Source organism: Triturus cristatus, chromosome 4_1, assembly GCF_964204655.1.
Source record: "Triturus cristatus chromosome 4_1, aTriCri1.1, whole genome shotgun sequence".
NCBI lineage: Eukaryota > Metazoa > Chordata > Amphibia > Caudata > Salamandridae > Triturus > Triturus cristatus.
In genome coordinates, this window is record NC_140585.1 from 1,274,361,428 (window position 1) to 1,274,379,446 (window position 18,019).

General features: G+C 42.4%; 1 protein-coding gene across 5 annotated transcripts in view; it reads right to left on the reverse strand.

The window, feature by feature from the left end:
- TESPA1 (thymocyte expressed, positive selection associated 1) overlaps window positions 1-18,019 on the reverse strand; it is a 267,771-nt gene that overhangs the window by 75,779 nt on the left and 173,973 nt on the right. For 3 of the 5 annotated variants that reach the window (XM_085654778.1, XM_085654776.1, XM_085654777.1), the window contains exon 5: window positions 4,954-5,007. The exons of the other annotated variants lie outside the window; for them this stretch is intronic. In XM_085654778.1, the coding sequence (XP_085510904.1) occupies window positions 4,954-5,007 (54 nt within the window). The remainder of the gene's footprint in view (window positions 1-4,953; window positions 5,008-18,019) is intronic. 5 annotated transcript variants of the gene reach the window in all.

Here is an 18,019-nt window from a genome sequence, read left to right on the forward strand (position 1 = left end):
CACTAAGCCCCTAAGCCTCCTGGAGCCTGTAGTCCGCTGCCGCCTTAGAATTCACTGAGTTCGTCCCACACTGGCGCTGCGCTTCCCGCGAAGCGGGAAGCGCGAGGTGCTTTTCAAGTCCGGTGCAAAGGGAGGGAGGGGCCGCTGCTGGTCACTAAGCCCCTAAGCCTCCTGGAGCCTGTAGTCCGCTGCCGCCTTAGAATTCACCGAGTTCGTCCCACACTGGCGCTGCGATCTAGTACTCAGTTCTTGAGTGGTCTCAGTTTCCAAATGGTTTTACTCTGCTAAATTCGTCTGATTAAAGGGAAGGGTGGTCTCTTGCTCTAAGATCAATTAGAAGGTTTGTGTAGCCTAACTGCTCAAAGTAAATATTCGGGATTTTTGATATTGGGATTCAGACAGTTATTGGGGTTCAGCTCCCAAATGGAAGAGGGGTAATTGAAATGTGAGTAAAATTGAAAGTAGACTTAAATTAACATCTGATCAGGTTTTAAAGAAGACATTCTGCACAGTGTGTTCCCAACTACCCAATGTTGTATCAGTCAATCAGTCTATATTTGTATAGCGTGTCTAATCACCCGTGAGGGTATCCAGGCCCTGGGAGTGCTGCTGTAGGGGGCTTAGTTGAATAGCCAGGTCTTGAGTCCTATTCTGAATTCCAGCAGGGAGGACGAGGTCCGAATGTGAAGAGGGAGGTAATTCCAGGATTTTGTGGTGCCGAAGGAGAAGGAGTGTCCTCCACTGTTGCTGTATAAATGTGGGGATGTGTGGGTGAGGCAGAGGGAAGTGGAGTGCAGGTGTCTGGAGGGAAGGTGGAAGTTCAGTCGGTGGTTGATGTAACCTTGTCCCTGGTTGTGTAGGGCCTTGAAGGTGTGGATCAACATTTTGAACTGGCATCTCTTCTGAATGGGGAGCCAGTGGCCCTTCTTGAGGTGGGTGTAATGTGAGTCCATTTAGGGAGCTCTAGAATGAGTCAGGCCACTGAGTTCTATATAGTGTGCAGTAAATTGAGGAGGTGTGAGGTGATTCCTACGTAGAGTGAGTTACCATAGTCCAGTTGGCTGGTGACAAGGGCTTGTGTGATGGTCATTCTGGTGTCAATGAAGAGCCACTTGAAAATCTTGCAGGGCATCTGGAGGGGGAGGAAGCAGGCAAATGAGACTGCAGTGACCTGTCTTCTCATGGTGAGCTTGCTGTCCAGGATGATGCCAAAGTTGTGGGCCTGTTTGGTCAGTGTGCGTGAGGGTCCTAGCTTGGAAAGCCACCAGAGGTCATTTCAAGGGAAGGTGTTGGTCCCGAAGAGCAGTACTTCGGTCTTGTCTGAGTTGAGTTTTAGGCAATTGTCTCTCATTGAGTCGGCAATGTTCATTATGCACATGCGAAGTTGGTCAGCGTGCTGAATGGGTCTTCTGACAGCGAGAGGATGAGCTGGGTATCGTCCGTATTGGACATGATGTTCAGTCTGTGATGACTGAGGATGTTGGCCAAGATAGTCATGTTGGTGTTGGACAGGGTAGGGCTGAGGGACAAACCTTGAGGGAAGCCGCAGATGGTGCTTTTGTGTTCCGAAGTGAAGGGAAGAATGTGGATTCTCTGTTCTTCCAGTGAGGAAGGAGGCGATGGACTAGAGAGTGTCTCCTTGGATTCCAATGTTGTGAATCCTTTTGATCAGTGGGTTGTGTGATACTGTGTCGAATGCTGCTGAGAGGTCAAGAAGGATCAGGGCTTGGTCCCAGGAGATATCTGATTTCGTCTGTGGTAGCAATCAGGGCAGACTCAGTGCTGTGGTTGCTGCGGAATCTGGATTCCGAAGAATCCAGATGATTGTTGGTCTCCAGGTGTTCTGTGAGTTGACGGTTGATGGCCTTCTTGAGGACATTGGAGGGAAAGGGCAACAAGGAGGTGGGGTGGTCATTCTTGAGTTTGATGGGGGTCAGCAGAAGTATTTATGTGAGTAGGGCTTGATGTCTGCTTGTTTCCATTCTTCGGGGAAGGTGGCCAAGGTGATAGATAGTTTAAGAATGGTATTGAGCTCACTCCTGATCATCTTATTCTAAAAAAATGGAACAAGTCTTGTTATGTAGCCCATATCTTAAAACTTTAACTTATCCTGTGTAGAAAGGTTTCTTTTTAGGTTGAGTGCCTCAGACAGCGCAGGTTGTCTGATTGCAAAAGACCGATTAGGGCTTATCAAGAACTTACAGGGGCTTACAGCCCACCTATTGCTTACCATTAGTTAGCATTATCGTCACTCTCATTAGCTTGATTATTCTTGAATGGTGTAACATTTAACAAAATAAAAGATGACTCCTTGTGTTGCTGCATCCAGATGTGGGTTTATTCTTAGTAATCAGGAGTTAATGTACAGGATACAAGCAAGAATGTAATTCAGTAAAGGCCCCAGTTAAGTCCCCACCGGGAGCAGCTGCCCTGCTGCTCAGCCTCAGATATAACTGACCATAGAATCAAATATACACAAAGGAACTCTAAATGACATCATAGATACAGACTGAGCAGCTTAGAACAAACACTAAAGAAGGACAGAGAAGGAGGAAAAGCAGGATGTAACACATCTCCCTCCTTGACAGAAATAAGAGACAGATGTGAAATAGAACATACAGCACAAACAAATGTAACACATCTCCCCCTTTGACAGAAATAAGAGACGTACGGAAACGACGGAAAGAAGGAAAGTAGGTGATAGAACATACAGCACATACAAAGTAAATCCTCTTCGCAAAGTAAGTGGAAGAGGATAAAAGATCAAATGGTGACAGTACGAAAGACAGTACCGTCACCTGAAAATGATGGAAAGGAAAATAAATAAATATGGTAAAGGCCAACACATAACAAAATCCACAAGAATGGAAGTGGATGGATTCATCATAAGCAACCAAGTAAACTGAACACTCCAAAAGATATATGGCAATAAAGGTTCAGATACAAGAATTAATAAATGAAATATGAACTCCTCTAAAACATTAGAGCACTTACGTGGTTCATATCAATGAACAATCTGCGGATCATAACTCCACAATAAATTTGAACACCTCTAAGCGATAGAGTACCCAAGTAGTTCATCATAAATAAGCTTCAACCACACAGAGCACAATGAGCACTTACACAGCTCTTCATAAAACCGAATACCACCAAGAAATCCCAAAATTGAGAAGCACTAAGACTCCTCACATAAAACTGAGCACGAATATAACTGAGCACACTATGGCCCTTTATCATTAAACCTGAAAAGAATGGAGCGCCTCACAAATGAGCACCAATGTGGCTCCGCAACAATACACATCTAAAAGTCCAAACACTGGAGCAACTAATCTCCAGAAAATTCAAAATGGAAATGAACACCTCAAAAACAATTTGAGCACTAATGTGGTTCAATACTAATAAGAAAATATAGCCCCTGTATGACTCCTCACAGTAAGAATGTGAACCCCTCTAATAGAATAGAGCACTAATAAATGTGGTTCATCAAAAATAAAGAATAAACTGAGCATCAACATATCTCATCACCTTTAAGTATAATCAGTGGAAATAAATAAAATTTGAGCACCCCAACAAAAGTTGAGCACATAAGTGGCTCAATCCAATAAAAGCAAACTAATCCAGCACATCACTGTAGTCTAAAAACTGACTAAAATGCGATAACCACCACGGAATGACAATGCCATACATATGTAACATGTAGAAAAACATAAAAGTAGCATAAACAGCACATAGATGTAAATTATGTCATCAACAATACAATAAGCATGTTGGTCAATATGAATAGCAAAGCAGATTACAAAGTTTTCAAAATAAGAAATTAAAACAACAAAAGTAGTCACCGTAGTCAGAATTTTGAAATGTCACCGTCACAGTCATCGTAGATTAGCAATGAGATCGAATGACCAAATATCCACACAGCTTCTCCCTCTCAATCACATAGACGTTGATAAAAGCTAGCATCAAGCATCCGTGTACAAGTTCCAAGTTATTCACATCAAATCACTTCCTTTTGTAAGATGACTGTAAGGCAGGGAGTCTCCACATGAAGCTGCATATAATATTATGTAAAAGCAGATTTCAAGAAGCAGGTGACAACTTAAACATCCAACGTTTAGGTGTACTTTAACATGTTCCAAACCCAACTTACTTCAGGCTGTCTGTTGTTGTAGACACCGGTGGGGCAATCAATGGGTTGGGCATGAGGTTCAGTTAATTTCTTCTAGTTTCTCTTGCAAAATTTTTGATCACGCGTGGTTTCTTTCCTTAAATCGTCGCCAGTGTAACATTTAACAAAATAAAAGATGACTCCTTGTGTTGCTGCATCCAGATGTGGGTTTATTCTTAGTAATCAGGAGTTAATGTACAGGATACAAGCAAGAATGTAATTCAGTAAAGGCCCAAGTTAAGGCCCCACCGGGAGCAGCTGCCCTGCTGCTCAGCCTCAGATATAACTGACCATAGAATCAAACATACACAAAGGAACTCTAAATGACATCATAGATACAGACTGAGCAGCTTAGAACAAACACTAAAGAAGGACAGAGAAGGAGGAAAAGCAGGATGTAACAAATGGCTTTCATTTTCCCAGCTTTTCCTGCTTGTGTTTTTTCCTCCTGTGGCGCATAGTACCAGAAGAAAGAGCTATTGGCTTTACCAATGCTCTTTTCTCTTAGGACTGAATGGGTAACTTCATACAACATGCAAATATACAAGCTTTGAAATTGTGCCCTCAAACGAGCAAGACATCTTACCAGATGCCATTTCAACTGGCTAGTTTTGTATATGTGCCATTTCATTAAAGTGCAACGCTGCAATACAATGAATTTAAAAGGAGTGAGGCTCCGGGCTAATGTGTGAAGCCAGACATGCATAGGAGATCTGATTGACTTCTTCTACTCATTAATTGCCAATCATTAGATATAGACGGGACCATTATGATCATCCAAGTCTCACCTTCTGCTCCAAGAGTCAGCTCATCGTCTAAGCTACTCCCATGACTGTGGACACCTGAAAAATGCAAGAGGAAAAGAAAATGGTTCTCAGAGGTCTACTGAGGAATCACATATAATCTATACAAATTTCCATATGCAGGAATCACAAAAGGGCTTTGTTTGGGAGATATCTATCACTACTACACCAGGGAGCAGATGACCTTCAAATGCTGAGTCAAGTATAAGAAGCAAGTAATTAATTGTTATCTATCAAGCAATGTGCTGTGTATCAAAAGATAACACTAGTGAGAAATAGTGGCATACATTTAGATCATAATAAAAGCAACAGGAAGAATAAGCATGTGCAATGCAATAGGTCTCACCTTTGCGACCTTATAAGTCTTTAGCTCTGCAGAACATAATTGTAGGTACAGCAACATTTTACTTTTTTATTGTGCGCAAGGCAGTGAAAGGGTGCAGTAACACAGGTTATTACTAAATGTCCTTTGGGACCCCTTTTCGCCAGATATGGTACTGCACCCTGTGAGGGATTATGCTCAGCGATACAAAAGACATTTATAGAATAATACCAGCAGTGGGGAAACCTGATCCGTGGAGGATCTATAAAGTGTATGGGGTAATCTTGAACAAATTATTACAGAATGTTAGTCTCAGTGGAATGAGGCACAATAAAAGCAATATCTATTACCTTTTTTCTGAAAATCTGTGATGGCATGCTTTAATCATGACAAAAAACCCACAATGATCGCAGATACAATTTGTATACATGTGGAATTTACTTAAGGAAAATGAGATCAGGTGTGCCGAATCCTGAGGTATTGCTTTTGAAAGCAGGAAACCATTTCCGAGGTGCAAGTATCTATTACCTGCTCTTAAGTCCTGGTCCTCAATTGTAATAGCAGAGATGTTGTATAGTGTATGCACCCAATACAGCCTCTGCCCACCCATCAGATAATACGATTATCTATGCCCTGTTTAGTGACAGAGACGTCCCTAGCTACGCACAGCAGCTATGCGCACTTAGAGGAACGTTTGGGGTCCCCAGCTGTCGTATCTGGTAAGAAGGGTTCATAGAAATCGGGATATGGTATTTTGTGGGTTTGAACCCCGGTTTGTGTGTCTTGCTGTGTGGGGAGATGTCTCCCTATTATTCGCTGGCTTTCTCATAGTCCGGGCTGGCTTAACCACTCTCCCCTCTTTGTGAATTGGTTGCTGTTTGCAGATTATATGACCTGGTAGCGTAATTGCCAGCTGAAGCTTTTCAACCAGCATGTTCTGCGTGGTTCTGTATAGCGTCAGTTTAAATAAAGTAGTACAGAGTCAAGACTGCACCTCTTCTATCTGTTTTGCTGGGTCCTACGTAGAGAATATGCAGTTGAGTTATAAACGCAGCTAATAAAAGGGGTGGAAGGTAGTAGATGGCGATACATGGCATAACGCGGCATGAAAGGCGGCATAGGGATTTTTTTTAAGTTTTGAAAGTACTTTGCCATAAATGTGACTTTTCAAACACACTCGATTAAGAGTCTGTAGGGCTAACTCTAACTTATATTTTTCACAGAAGGAAATTGTCTGGCCATTCAACGCTCCTCGGTTAAAATACCTCTGGTGTGTATTGGAAAATGCAATAGCCCTCGCTTATTCGAGATCTATTGATTAAGTCAATGTTTTGTTAGCCATGTTTCTAGCACAGCTGCTGTACAGCGTTGCTGAGAGTAAAGGGGGAAAAAACGCTATGACACTTCTTGTGTCGATCTCGTCATAGCCCTTTTGTTTTGTACTCTCAGCCATGATGCATACATAGTAGCTGTGCTGTTGCGCTCCATGGCTAAAACCATTTACAAAGATAATAGATCTCACATTGGCGAGGCCAATTGGCTTTGCCAATGTTTATTTGTGAAGTATGAGAGATGTGACCTTCCAGGATTCCACCGGGGCATTGGTTGTGGTATAGTTGCGTGGAGGCACTGAGCGGGCATGAAGGAAGTAAGTATAACTGGCAGCCATTGTCGTTATTAGCATGCATGCTGTTCTTCGTCGGTTGCGTTCCTTGGAATTATGGACGTGGGTAGAGCGTGGATCCAAGCTTAAATAAGCAATGACAAAACATGAGAATTAGCTTCAGGACAGGCAGGGCATGCATGCACCCGGAGACATAATATGCACACACATCCGCACATGGATAACGTACAAGTTCACGCAGAGCAAGATAGAGCTTACGCATATACAAACAAGCAGTACCTGCAAAGACCACCACGTTCACAGTCAACTATGCACACAAACCAACATTGATGCACAAAGAATGAAAACAAAAGTCGTCTGGACCTACTAGCAAAATATCACACTGACTCTCCTGCCGCGCAGTTGTCGGATGAATGGGTTGCATTCGGAAACAAGGCACGCAAGCAGCGTGTGCACTGCTGCTCGTTCCCGCGGCAGTACTCCATGGGAGTTAACTTGAGAGAAAAGTTGGGACATGCATCAACAATTATCTATTTGCAGGCAACCATTTTTTGATGACACAGACAAAAGCCAGTCCAAAGCGGTGGAAGGAGTCAGACCCTACAAAGTCCATACAACAGATCGCGTGACACCACAAGCACTGTTTAGGCTTGACCTAAAAATTCGAGAAATATAAACGCTTCAGATACAAAAAATGGCGGAAGGAAACAGATATGCGAAAATGATAGGGATAGGTTGAGATAAGAGTAAATGAAACAATCATGGGTAACAGTACATAAACAGAGAAAAGTTTAAGGGATGGAAGTACAGAGAATACCCTCCATAAAAAGTAAACGAAAATGTTATCTATTAAAAATGCATTAAAAAAATGTTTTGAGCACAGGAAATTGTCTTCCGTTAGTATATAAGAAATAGATTCAAAGAACATCGATGATTTACAAAAAAATAGACACAAATATAATACATATGAGTGTTGCATTAAAACGAAAGTAGTAAACATTATTAATGAAAAATGAGATTCAGAACTGAGCCTTATTGCTTAATCACTCCTAGATCAATCGCTGGAAATTAATCTTGGAGTAATTATTCAATGCAAAAATATCACATGCAAAATTGTCAAAACAAGCAGCACGAATTTGGCAGCTAGTTGAAATAAAAATGGACTGTCTATGGAGGAAAATTTGGTAGGAGTAATAGAAAACTAATTTTTTAAAGAATAATGATCTTCATTTAACATTTACTTCTAAAATCATATGCAAATATTAAAAAGGATATTATTTCTCGAAAGAAACAGTTCTTTACAGCGGAAAATATTATCACAATGATGACTGCACAGTTGATTGTTAGAGACGCATTAGTACTAATGAAGTAAACAATATGTTGGTGGCCTGAGAAAGAACAGTCCTGACTAGTTGGAGTCCACGTTTAAGAGTATGTAGCTTTAGGTGGGGGCCCTCAACCCCCAGGAGACTCGTGCCCAATTTCTTTTCAGAGAGACAAGTTTCTTGGATTCCCCTATCAGGTAAGTAACTGCAGTTACTGAAAATGTGTAGTTTTTTCGCTGACCATAAATATTCTCCTGTGGACCAAAGCTCCTGAATGCTGGTGAAATCTTTGGAGGAAAATGTGGGGGAGAATGGGAAATTACCTGGAACATTAAGTCAAATTACAAATTCCCCTAGTAAATCCTCATTCCTCTTAAGATTGTAAGGGTTCAACTCTGATATCATGTTAATTCTGCACCCCTGGAATTAACCTACACACAAAGTACTGTTAAGTCAGGGGTGCAGAATTAACACCACCTTACCCAGGGGAGCCATGATGGCCATTTTGCTCCTTGTTGCCTCTAAAACAAAAAGTCTTTCTAGTGTTCGTTGTAGGGGCATAATGTGAACAAAACATGTATTGAAGAGAAATAAATCTTGCTAGAGAACGCACAACTATGAATATTAATCCCAAGGGTGCAGAAATAATAGGGAATCAGAATCTCTGACCAGAAGTAAAAGAGGCAATTTTATCTTTACTCCAGGGTAAGGCCTCCAGTGTCAACAGGGTCCCGGGCAACTTGTTAAAATCACTAGTGGATCTCTTGGCCCCTGTTTTACTTTTAACTCTCCTTGTAAATGTGGCTATCAGAGGTTTGCCTCAGGAGGCCTGGAAGTGGTCAGTAATAGTCCATATATTCAAAAAAGAGACAGAACAGATTCTGCATGCTATAGGCCTATTTCCATGGTCAGTGTTGAAGTGAAGATCATAAAGAAAGTGGTTCTAGAGAGACTCATTTCCGGGGCTACTGATAAGGCAATCCTCTCTGACCTGCAATATGGATTAATACCCGGGAGAGGTACAGTTAAGAAGAACTTAAATCTACATCTCCTGACATCTAAATAGACTCGGGCAAGAGAAGATTCTGTCCACTTGTCCTTCAAGGACCTCAGCTCAGCTTTCACCTGTGTCAACAGAGATAAGCTATGGACTGAGCTGGGGACCTTAGGGAGTGGATCAGGCACTTGTTTCATTTATGAGTGACCTATATAGCGGCCTCACATGGGTGATTAGATATGGACACGGGGGCTAATGCACTCAGTCCTTTGAACCAACGACTAAAAGTCCAATGACTTAGACACATTTATCGATTTTATGAACAGTTTGGACTTATCCACAAATGTTCAGAAATCACATTTTATGGTGGTAGGCCCCAAGAATACTAAATCTTGCAATCTTCAAGCACAGGGTCAGGTTTTAACTGTAGTGGAAATGTTTTATTATCTGGGTCAGTTACACAATTCAGGTCTCAGTTTGAAACCCCTACTCACAAAAAATGTAGGGATCATACAAAGAGCTATCTCAGGGCTATACGAGTTTGCCAGATGCATCCCAAACATTTGCTAGGGCCGCCCGATGGCCTACTTTGACTGTAAAATTTGTGGGTATGCAAATGTTGTCCAGGTGTCTCCACTAAGGAGGAGGAGCGCCGCCCAATTGTCTTTAAGCAAGGTAAAAAAGGACAAATAAAATGATAATAACGTAATGTTATTATCATTTTATTTTTCTGTGCTGGGGCAGTTTTGTGGGGTGGGCGTGTCTGGGCTGCGCAGGGGGGAGGAGTGGCGACACCCTCCTAAGTGTACATGAAGGTTTGACAAGCTCTCAGGGGATGGCCAAACATTCATGCGCACTTAGCATGTTCTCCACCCAGGCTTCATTACAGCCTAGGTGAAGAACATATCCCGGCTTCCATTCCCCATCTGAGAGCCGAACCACGACGCTCAGACCAATCACAATGCTGCATGCAGCTTAGGGGAGCCTGGATGCTTACCAATCACAATGCTGCATGCAGCATTGTGATTGGCTCAGGGGCATTTTCCAGCAGAAGCCATGAAGAGGAGGGAAGAGAGGCGACAGCTGGCCAGCCAACAGGTAAGTGATTTAAAAAAAATCCCCCCCATCTACCCCGCCCACACCCCTCCTCCCCTGTACCAACCCGCCCCACTACTGATTCGCGAGACCAGCTGCGAATGTGAGAGCAGCAGGTAAAAAAACTATTCAAACCATTTAAGGGTGCTGTTTCTCATACGTACAGCTGCAAGGCAATCAACCAGAAATGTGTGGTTGAATGTACTGTACAAAAGAAACTGATGGACTCTCGTTTTGACAGCAAAACTGCCTCACACATTAGGCTTGGATGGTTTCATAGATCAGAGAAAAATCCCAATCATCACAGCCTTACTCACCTGTAACATATCGCCTCAAAATTCAGAATGTTGATTCAGAACTATATATTTTGCCTTAATTTTGCATAAAACACAATGCCCTCCTATGTGCAACTGTGGTTTGAGGGAACGACAAGATCATGTTTTTTTATATACTTTTGGTAGGTAACCCATTAAGAAACCATATTAGCTACAAGTAGTAAGCTTCAAAACCTCACATCATATACTGTATACCATAAGGCAATATAGCATCACAACATTACATAACTTGACTTAATATGACATAAAGAGTGTCATAGGAGAGCAATACTCAAAATAATAGCTGCTTGTGTTGCAAAATCAACAGACACTCAACATTTGATTAAAGTTCACCTTGTTTTCGACCACCAATCCTTGAGATTTTGAGTCTTTTCAGAGAGCAATCTCATCGCATTCTTACCTCACTCCATAGCATTTTCTAGGGTCTTTAATGAAGTGAGAGAAGCACAACTGACAGTATTTCCAAAGGTAACGGCCTAGGGCCTCATTTCAAACTTTTGGGGATACTAGGTGGTAATATCACACTCAGTAAACATGAATACGACAAGTGTAGTAATGCCATGTCATGTCAAATAGTGTTCCTCAAAAGGGTGACAATGTGGTACTTCTATGTTTTCCCTTGATCCAAGGTCTTTAACGTTCAGAATGGTGTGGATGTCCCAACACAAATTCGTCAAGGGTTTACTTGAGAGGTGCAGTAATGTTCACACAACTTGGAATCCGACTAGTATTGAGATTCTTGTGGGGCTCATGAGGCCTATGAAGAATTCCTTCTTTTCTTCTTAATATTTGGGGTTAACCATGACCGCAACACTAGGTTTAGCAATTTGAAATTGAAAGGCGGCAAAACGTCCGATGTGCAACAGCAGAACATCCTTAAATTAAAAGACACAAGCATAATTTAATGTCAAAGGGGCTTCTAATGACACACACATTACCAAACTAAATGCTAAGGCAAAGCATGGTAAGAGTCAGAAAGGAAATCAACAAAGGAAGTCAAGGGTTGGCGTGTCACATCGGCATTAATAATGCTGCTAGCCTTGATGGTTCAACCTAAAAGGCAAATATTCATGGGCAACTTAACCAGTCCCGGAAACATTAAGGGGCTTATTTATAAGCCCCTTGCGCCACAAGTGCATCACTTTTTGGCACAGGAGCCTGCTCCATATTTACCAAGCAGAACTAAGCCACTTTTTTGGGCTTAATGCTGCTTTGTAAATATTGTTCCCTTTAATGCAGTTTTCTGTGTTAAAGGGGCATGCAATGGCCATTGCTGGGGGTGTTCCAAGCAACATCCATGGCTTTTTGACACTGCCCCAGTTTTATGAGAAATCGTAACTCTGAAGCAGTGCCAAAAACGTACGCCAGGGGAGGCGTAAGAGAGGCACAACATGGAGAAATTTCTTTATTTCTCCTTGTTTTTCCTTTTTCAATGTGTGCTGCATTCTGCAGCAGACATAGAAAGAGGAAAAAGCCTCTTGCAATTGTTTTTTATTCAGGAAGGTTTTCCTTCCTGTACAAAAATAATCATCCATGCAACACAGGCACCCTTGCACGATGGTGCAAGGGTGCCTACGTTGGCACATGGCAGCCCATTGTGTACCATGTCAGGGGAAAAGAACAGGAATGTGCCATATTTAATAGATACGGTGCATTCCTGCCCTTTTCTTTTGCTGTAGGGCAGCGCTGCAGTACGGCCTACGGCGCAGCCTTGAGGCAAAAACTCATAATTAAGGCCCTGAATATTAGCACTTACAGAACAGTGAAGTGGAGAATGAGCACCTAAGCAGTTGGTGTTGAGAAATAATTGGAGTTCTACAAAAATACAATATGCCTGCTTTCACTGCAACAGCCAAGCAGGAGAAACTTTATGCACCTGTAGTAACTGGAAGGTACAAATAACCGTGAATCCCAGAACTTTGATGGATAACTGTGGTGTTCTGTATCTAAGCTATGATGTAGAGATTTGAAATGTGAGGTGGTTGCTAATGTGGAATGTGCTGGGTTAGATTCTGGGTCAGTTGCTGTGGCACTTAGATGTGGGTGGGGTACCTGCTGATTCTGTACTAAATAAACTGGATTATCATCACCAGAATCTAGTGTGGCCTTATCTATGGATCTCACATTCAGTGACAAGCAATGTGCTTGACACCCTGTCACCTCATTTTGTCGTTCTGGATTGGGATTGATCTTTTACTCTTCCTGTGGTGGAGACCTCAACACTGCTAGTGTGGTGTTTTTTTTAAAATCAAGCCAACAAGTTTTTTGGGAGAAAAGGAGACTGTACCTGCGTTGTCTCACCATGGATGTATGAACTTTGGGATTTAATTGGGGTAGACTCCTTGTGCCCTTTCTCTGCCACGTGAGGAATGGTTGCAGTTGCTGGGATCAGAGCACGCACTTCTGCTGTTGCTGGGATCGACGTTTCACGTGTTGCGGCCTGGATCCAACGTGTGACATGTTCCCTGCCTACAGCAAGCTCTGTTGACCGCATTCATTAACATGTGACTTGTTCCCTGGACGAATTTCTGTTGTCCTAACAACGTGGCAATGGTGAAGCTTTGCTTCGGCCTGCTGTGCACTAGCATTTCTTATTGCTTATCAACCTGTGGACAGCCTGTGGTGAACCAGAGTTACGTACTGCATGTGAATTGGCGCTTCTAGTTGCCTGGCAACTAGTGTCTCATTGCTGCCCTGAATGCGGCCAGACAGCTGTGAATGAGCCCTGTTGCTTATCAACCTGTGGACAGCCTGTGGTGAACCAGAGTTACGTACTGCATGTGAATTGGCGCTTCTAGTTGCCTTTGCAACTAGTGTCTCGTTGCTGCCCTGAATGCAGTCTGACAGCTGTGAAAGAGCCCTGTGGAAATTTAAAAACATCTGGAGCATATCTGCGGTGATACGCCCACCATTGGGGGACCTGTAAGTTGGTGACTTGAATGCAAATGCTGTGACACACTCAACATTGGGGCCTATAATTCTAGAGCAAATCTGTGGTGATATGCTCACCATTGGGGCCTGTAAGTCATTCTGTGTTGTGTTGAATGAGTAAGAGATTTGCCTCAGAAAGGTAGATTTGCATCATCTTTCCAAGGTTAGGACCATTCTTGAACTATATCACTTTGGGAGGAGAACGCAATGTCAAGGTGAGACAGTGGAACAGTACATCACAGAGTTACGCAAATTGGTGTCTACCTGTAATTTTGGGGCATCTCGGGTGGAGTGACTGAGAGATCAACTGATGCTCGGGTGTGCATTGAACAAGGCTCAGAAGAGTATGTGGCAAAAGGACAACCCCTCCCTACAAGAGGTTATTACTATTGCCAAAACGCATGAACACTAAAATGTTTGTGTGGATGTCATACACAAGAATGCTGCTGTGGACAAGAGTGATAGTGGTGTTGTAAATGTTGATCAGGAAAAATTGGCAAAGAATAAGGCCTCCACTTGTATGAAGCCTATTTCAAAGTCATTTCAGGGCAAGTGCTTCGGGTTTGACAAATCCGGGCATGTTGCGAATCATAAGAACTGTCCAGACTGGAAGGTCACATGTAAGAACTGTGGACGCAAATGTCACAGTTGCTATAGGTTAACAAAAGATCTAAATAAGTTGAGGGAAGTTGAGTTTAACAATGGGGACATTGAAGAGATCAACATTCGTGTGAAGGAGTCTTCTGTTAAGGTCTGTTGGAAGTGGTCGTGGTCAACAATGAGACAGTAAAAATGCTGTTTGATTCCATCGCTAAAATAACTCTTATCCCAAGACCATTTATGAGCAGCACCTGCTTGGCAAAGGAGACTGTTGAAGCCAGCTATGAAACCAAAAAGGTATGGGGGAGAGCCCATTGACTGGGTTACTTCTGGGGTATAATTGAATTTCGAGGTAGAATTATCTCAGGGAAAGTTTATATTTCTGTAAAAGCAGACTCGCTTATTAGCTGGTTCCAACAGCAGGATCTGTATGTATACTTGTATCCCAATTAGAGTTCATCTGTGTGTGTTAATGAAATGCCGCATGTCAGGGGGGAGAAATATTTGGGCAAGAGATTTTTCTGAGATATTTGCCAGCAAACTGGCTTGTCTGAAAAATTGTTATCATCTCATAGAGCTTAGTAGCCCTAGTGGGGTTGCAATAACCAAACCCCTGAGTACTGCATCCCCTTTGCAAAGGCTTGTTTTTGTCTTTCCAAGAAGATCTTCAGGCTCCAAGTATCCCTAACCTCGAGCACCTCTAATGAGCAGAATCTTCAGCCACACCACATTGTGTGCATCGTGGCCTGCATCTTGCAGTGAGCTGCTTGTGCTCCTCTCGCGACTACAGTGCCTCTGGCCTGTGAGTCCACTTGAGGGTCCCACTTGTTTCTTTTGGGCTCCCCCGATTGCTCGGGCCTGCCCTGACTCCCCTGCTTGTGGTGAGTCCCCTGGACCTTGCTGGTCCCAACTTTTCACCTTTTCGACTTTCTGCAGTGTTTGCATTATCCAAGGCTTGTTGGTGCGCCGGCCGGACACCGACCCCTCAGCACTCGACATCCTTCATGGGACAGCTCTGTCCCCTCTGCTTTCAGGTACTCCTCTTCTAAAATCCACGTTTGGATTCATCCAGACACTTTCTCCTCTTCCAGCAGCGGCACTTTCCTGAAGTTCTCCATTACGTTCGACAGCGGTTTCCGATGCCACTTCCCACCTATGCACCCGGCTTCCCTGGGATAGGTAACTTGGGTACCATAGTATCCACGGGTGGGGTGGCTCTCCAGCCTTCTGTCTCCCACGGGGTTTCTTCAGGGTCCAATGGGAAGGGTCCCTATTCTTTAAAAATCCAACCGCGACTTGCACATAGACTTGTACGGAGCATGCGGTCGTGTTCACACACTGCACACACTCTCCATGGGGTCCCTATCTACTTCTGTGGACCCCCAGCAATTATATGTCCTCTCGACATCATCCTGACTTGAGTCGTGATTCTTATACCACTTTCTTAGTATATGGTTTGGTCCCTCCCTGGGGCCAAATGTGTAATAGAGCTATTTACTGTGATTTCTTTGCTAAAGTAGTGTGTGCTTTGTGTCTATCTGTGGGAGATACTGTAATGTACTAGATAGTGTTATATAATAAACACATATTTTTATACATACTTTGTGTGGTTCTTTTTCATTTAATATATACTACAAGATTGCATTCTGGTAAAACAAGCTGCTTTACACTCCTTCAAGACTAAGCCTGAAGGCTGCTCTACACAGCTACCACTTGCATGGCTTTCTAAGGTTGTCTGAGACCTCTTAAATAACCATAAGGGTTGTCTGGACTGGTGCAAGATGCCCACTTACATTAGTGGACAGCATATACCAGGCCAGCCTCTCACAGTGATGATGACGTAAAAGCGTACTGGCATGCCAAAGATAGTTTGATTGTTGTGGACTTCAAAAGAAGTTGCTTGATAGTGCTCACACTAGCTACATGGGTATTGCCAAGACAAAAGAGAGGGTACGAGAAGGCTATTGGTGGCTGCAATGGACTTGGGTATCAAGAGAGAGGTAAGGAATTATTTGAAGGGCTCACACAGCAATGAAACACTAAAGTGTAGGACACAACCAATGGTGCTGAGAGAGCATTTGAATGTCCCTTGGTCTGATATTGCCCTGGACAGTCTGTGTCTGGTGAAAATAAAGTCCTACGATTGTTATGTTCTGGTGTGTGTGGACATGTTCTCACGCTGGCCTGAAATTAAGGTTGTGGGTTTGGTTGAATCAGTAGTGGTCATAGATTGCTTACAGGATGTGCCTTGAAATTACATGCACCTTGCCTTGTATATTGTTTTGTGTTTTCTCTCAGTGTAACCATGTTGCTACTTAACATGGCAGTTGCTGTGGCACTTCGATGTGGATGGGGTCTTTGCTGACTTTGTACTTAATAAACTGGATTATCATCATCAGGATCTACTGTGGTCTTATCTATGAATCACACAGTACTCTTTTTAGGAAGAAAAATGTTACAAAATAAAAACGTTACAGATCTTTGCTATGGCTATTTCTGGTGGATATTCTATTGTCCTGCATACTGTGTATCTGTAGAAAAAACCCCGAGGCACGTTACTGGGTCATGATGGTTATTTTACTTGCTGTGTAGGCACTAGTTAGAAACTTCAGAAAAGGAGCCACATTGTTGTGACTACAGGAAGTGACACCATAGATCCACAAAAGCTTGCATGTTTTGCCCATTTCACTATTATTTCCAGGAAGAAAGCAGCAATGGTGAGAAAAGTACTGCTACACATTTATAAGTTACCCGTAATTTTATAACCATGGAGAGTGGGGAAACAGTGAGTAGACAATGTACCCATCAAAATTTGCAGTAAGCACGGTGAGTTACATATAGTTCCAACTGATCTTGCCTCTCAGCATGACAATAACTCGGAAGAGTTTCAAAGAAGAAATCTGTTCAGTTACAGAGAAAATTGTTGAAGCACAATCTGATCAAACTCCATTGACCTCAGCCTTCCATCCAGACCCATGCTGCAGAATATCACATATTCAAGTTAATGGTCAAACCTAGAGGAGTACAATTTCAATTCCATCCTTTATTCGTTATCATTGTACTTATTTTGACAATATATTTACTGTGTGCCATCACATTATTAACGTGTGTGAAAATTTTAATGTATTAATGAAATGTATTTACTTTAGGAACTAGAGTTTTATTAAAAGCGTGCGCAAATGTTCAATTTAACATGAAGACATGTATTCTGTATTCATGTTTGCATTTATACTCCAAGTCACATTTGCATATGTTCTGAAAGACATATTTGAAAGTGGAATCATGTATGCTGTTACTCATGGTTGCATTTATTTTTTAGTTACATGTGCACAAGTATAACCATGTATCCGAAATGCACATTAAATGTTTAAATAAAGTAAGCCTGACTAAAGGCCTTAATTTTTAAATGTACTTTGCTTGGTCAATGTGTACTTTCTTTTGCAGGTGTGTTCTCATGATTTCATTTGCTAAAGAAAGGAGTTTTGTTGTCTGTACTAGTTTATTGATAGTAAGGCCTGAGAAGAGAAATCTTGGCAAGACACTTGAAGGCCTAATGAGCATTTGTAGCCTCCTATTATTCGCGTATTTGAAATGGAGAATGTTCAAGGATGCAGTAACTGTCCAAGTTCTGTGGGATGGGAAAGTCTGGTAATGTTGCAAATGCACAATACGAGAAGTGAAATGAGTGGTTGCTGGTGGTGTGGGGAGAGATATGATTGTTGTTGAAGTTTTACTGGTTTAAATTAGTCTTCACTCTCTTAGAAGTTAGAGAAGATTACCTTAAACTTTGAGAGGTACAGACCTCTCTGCTTCCTTTATTCT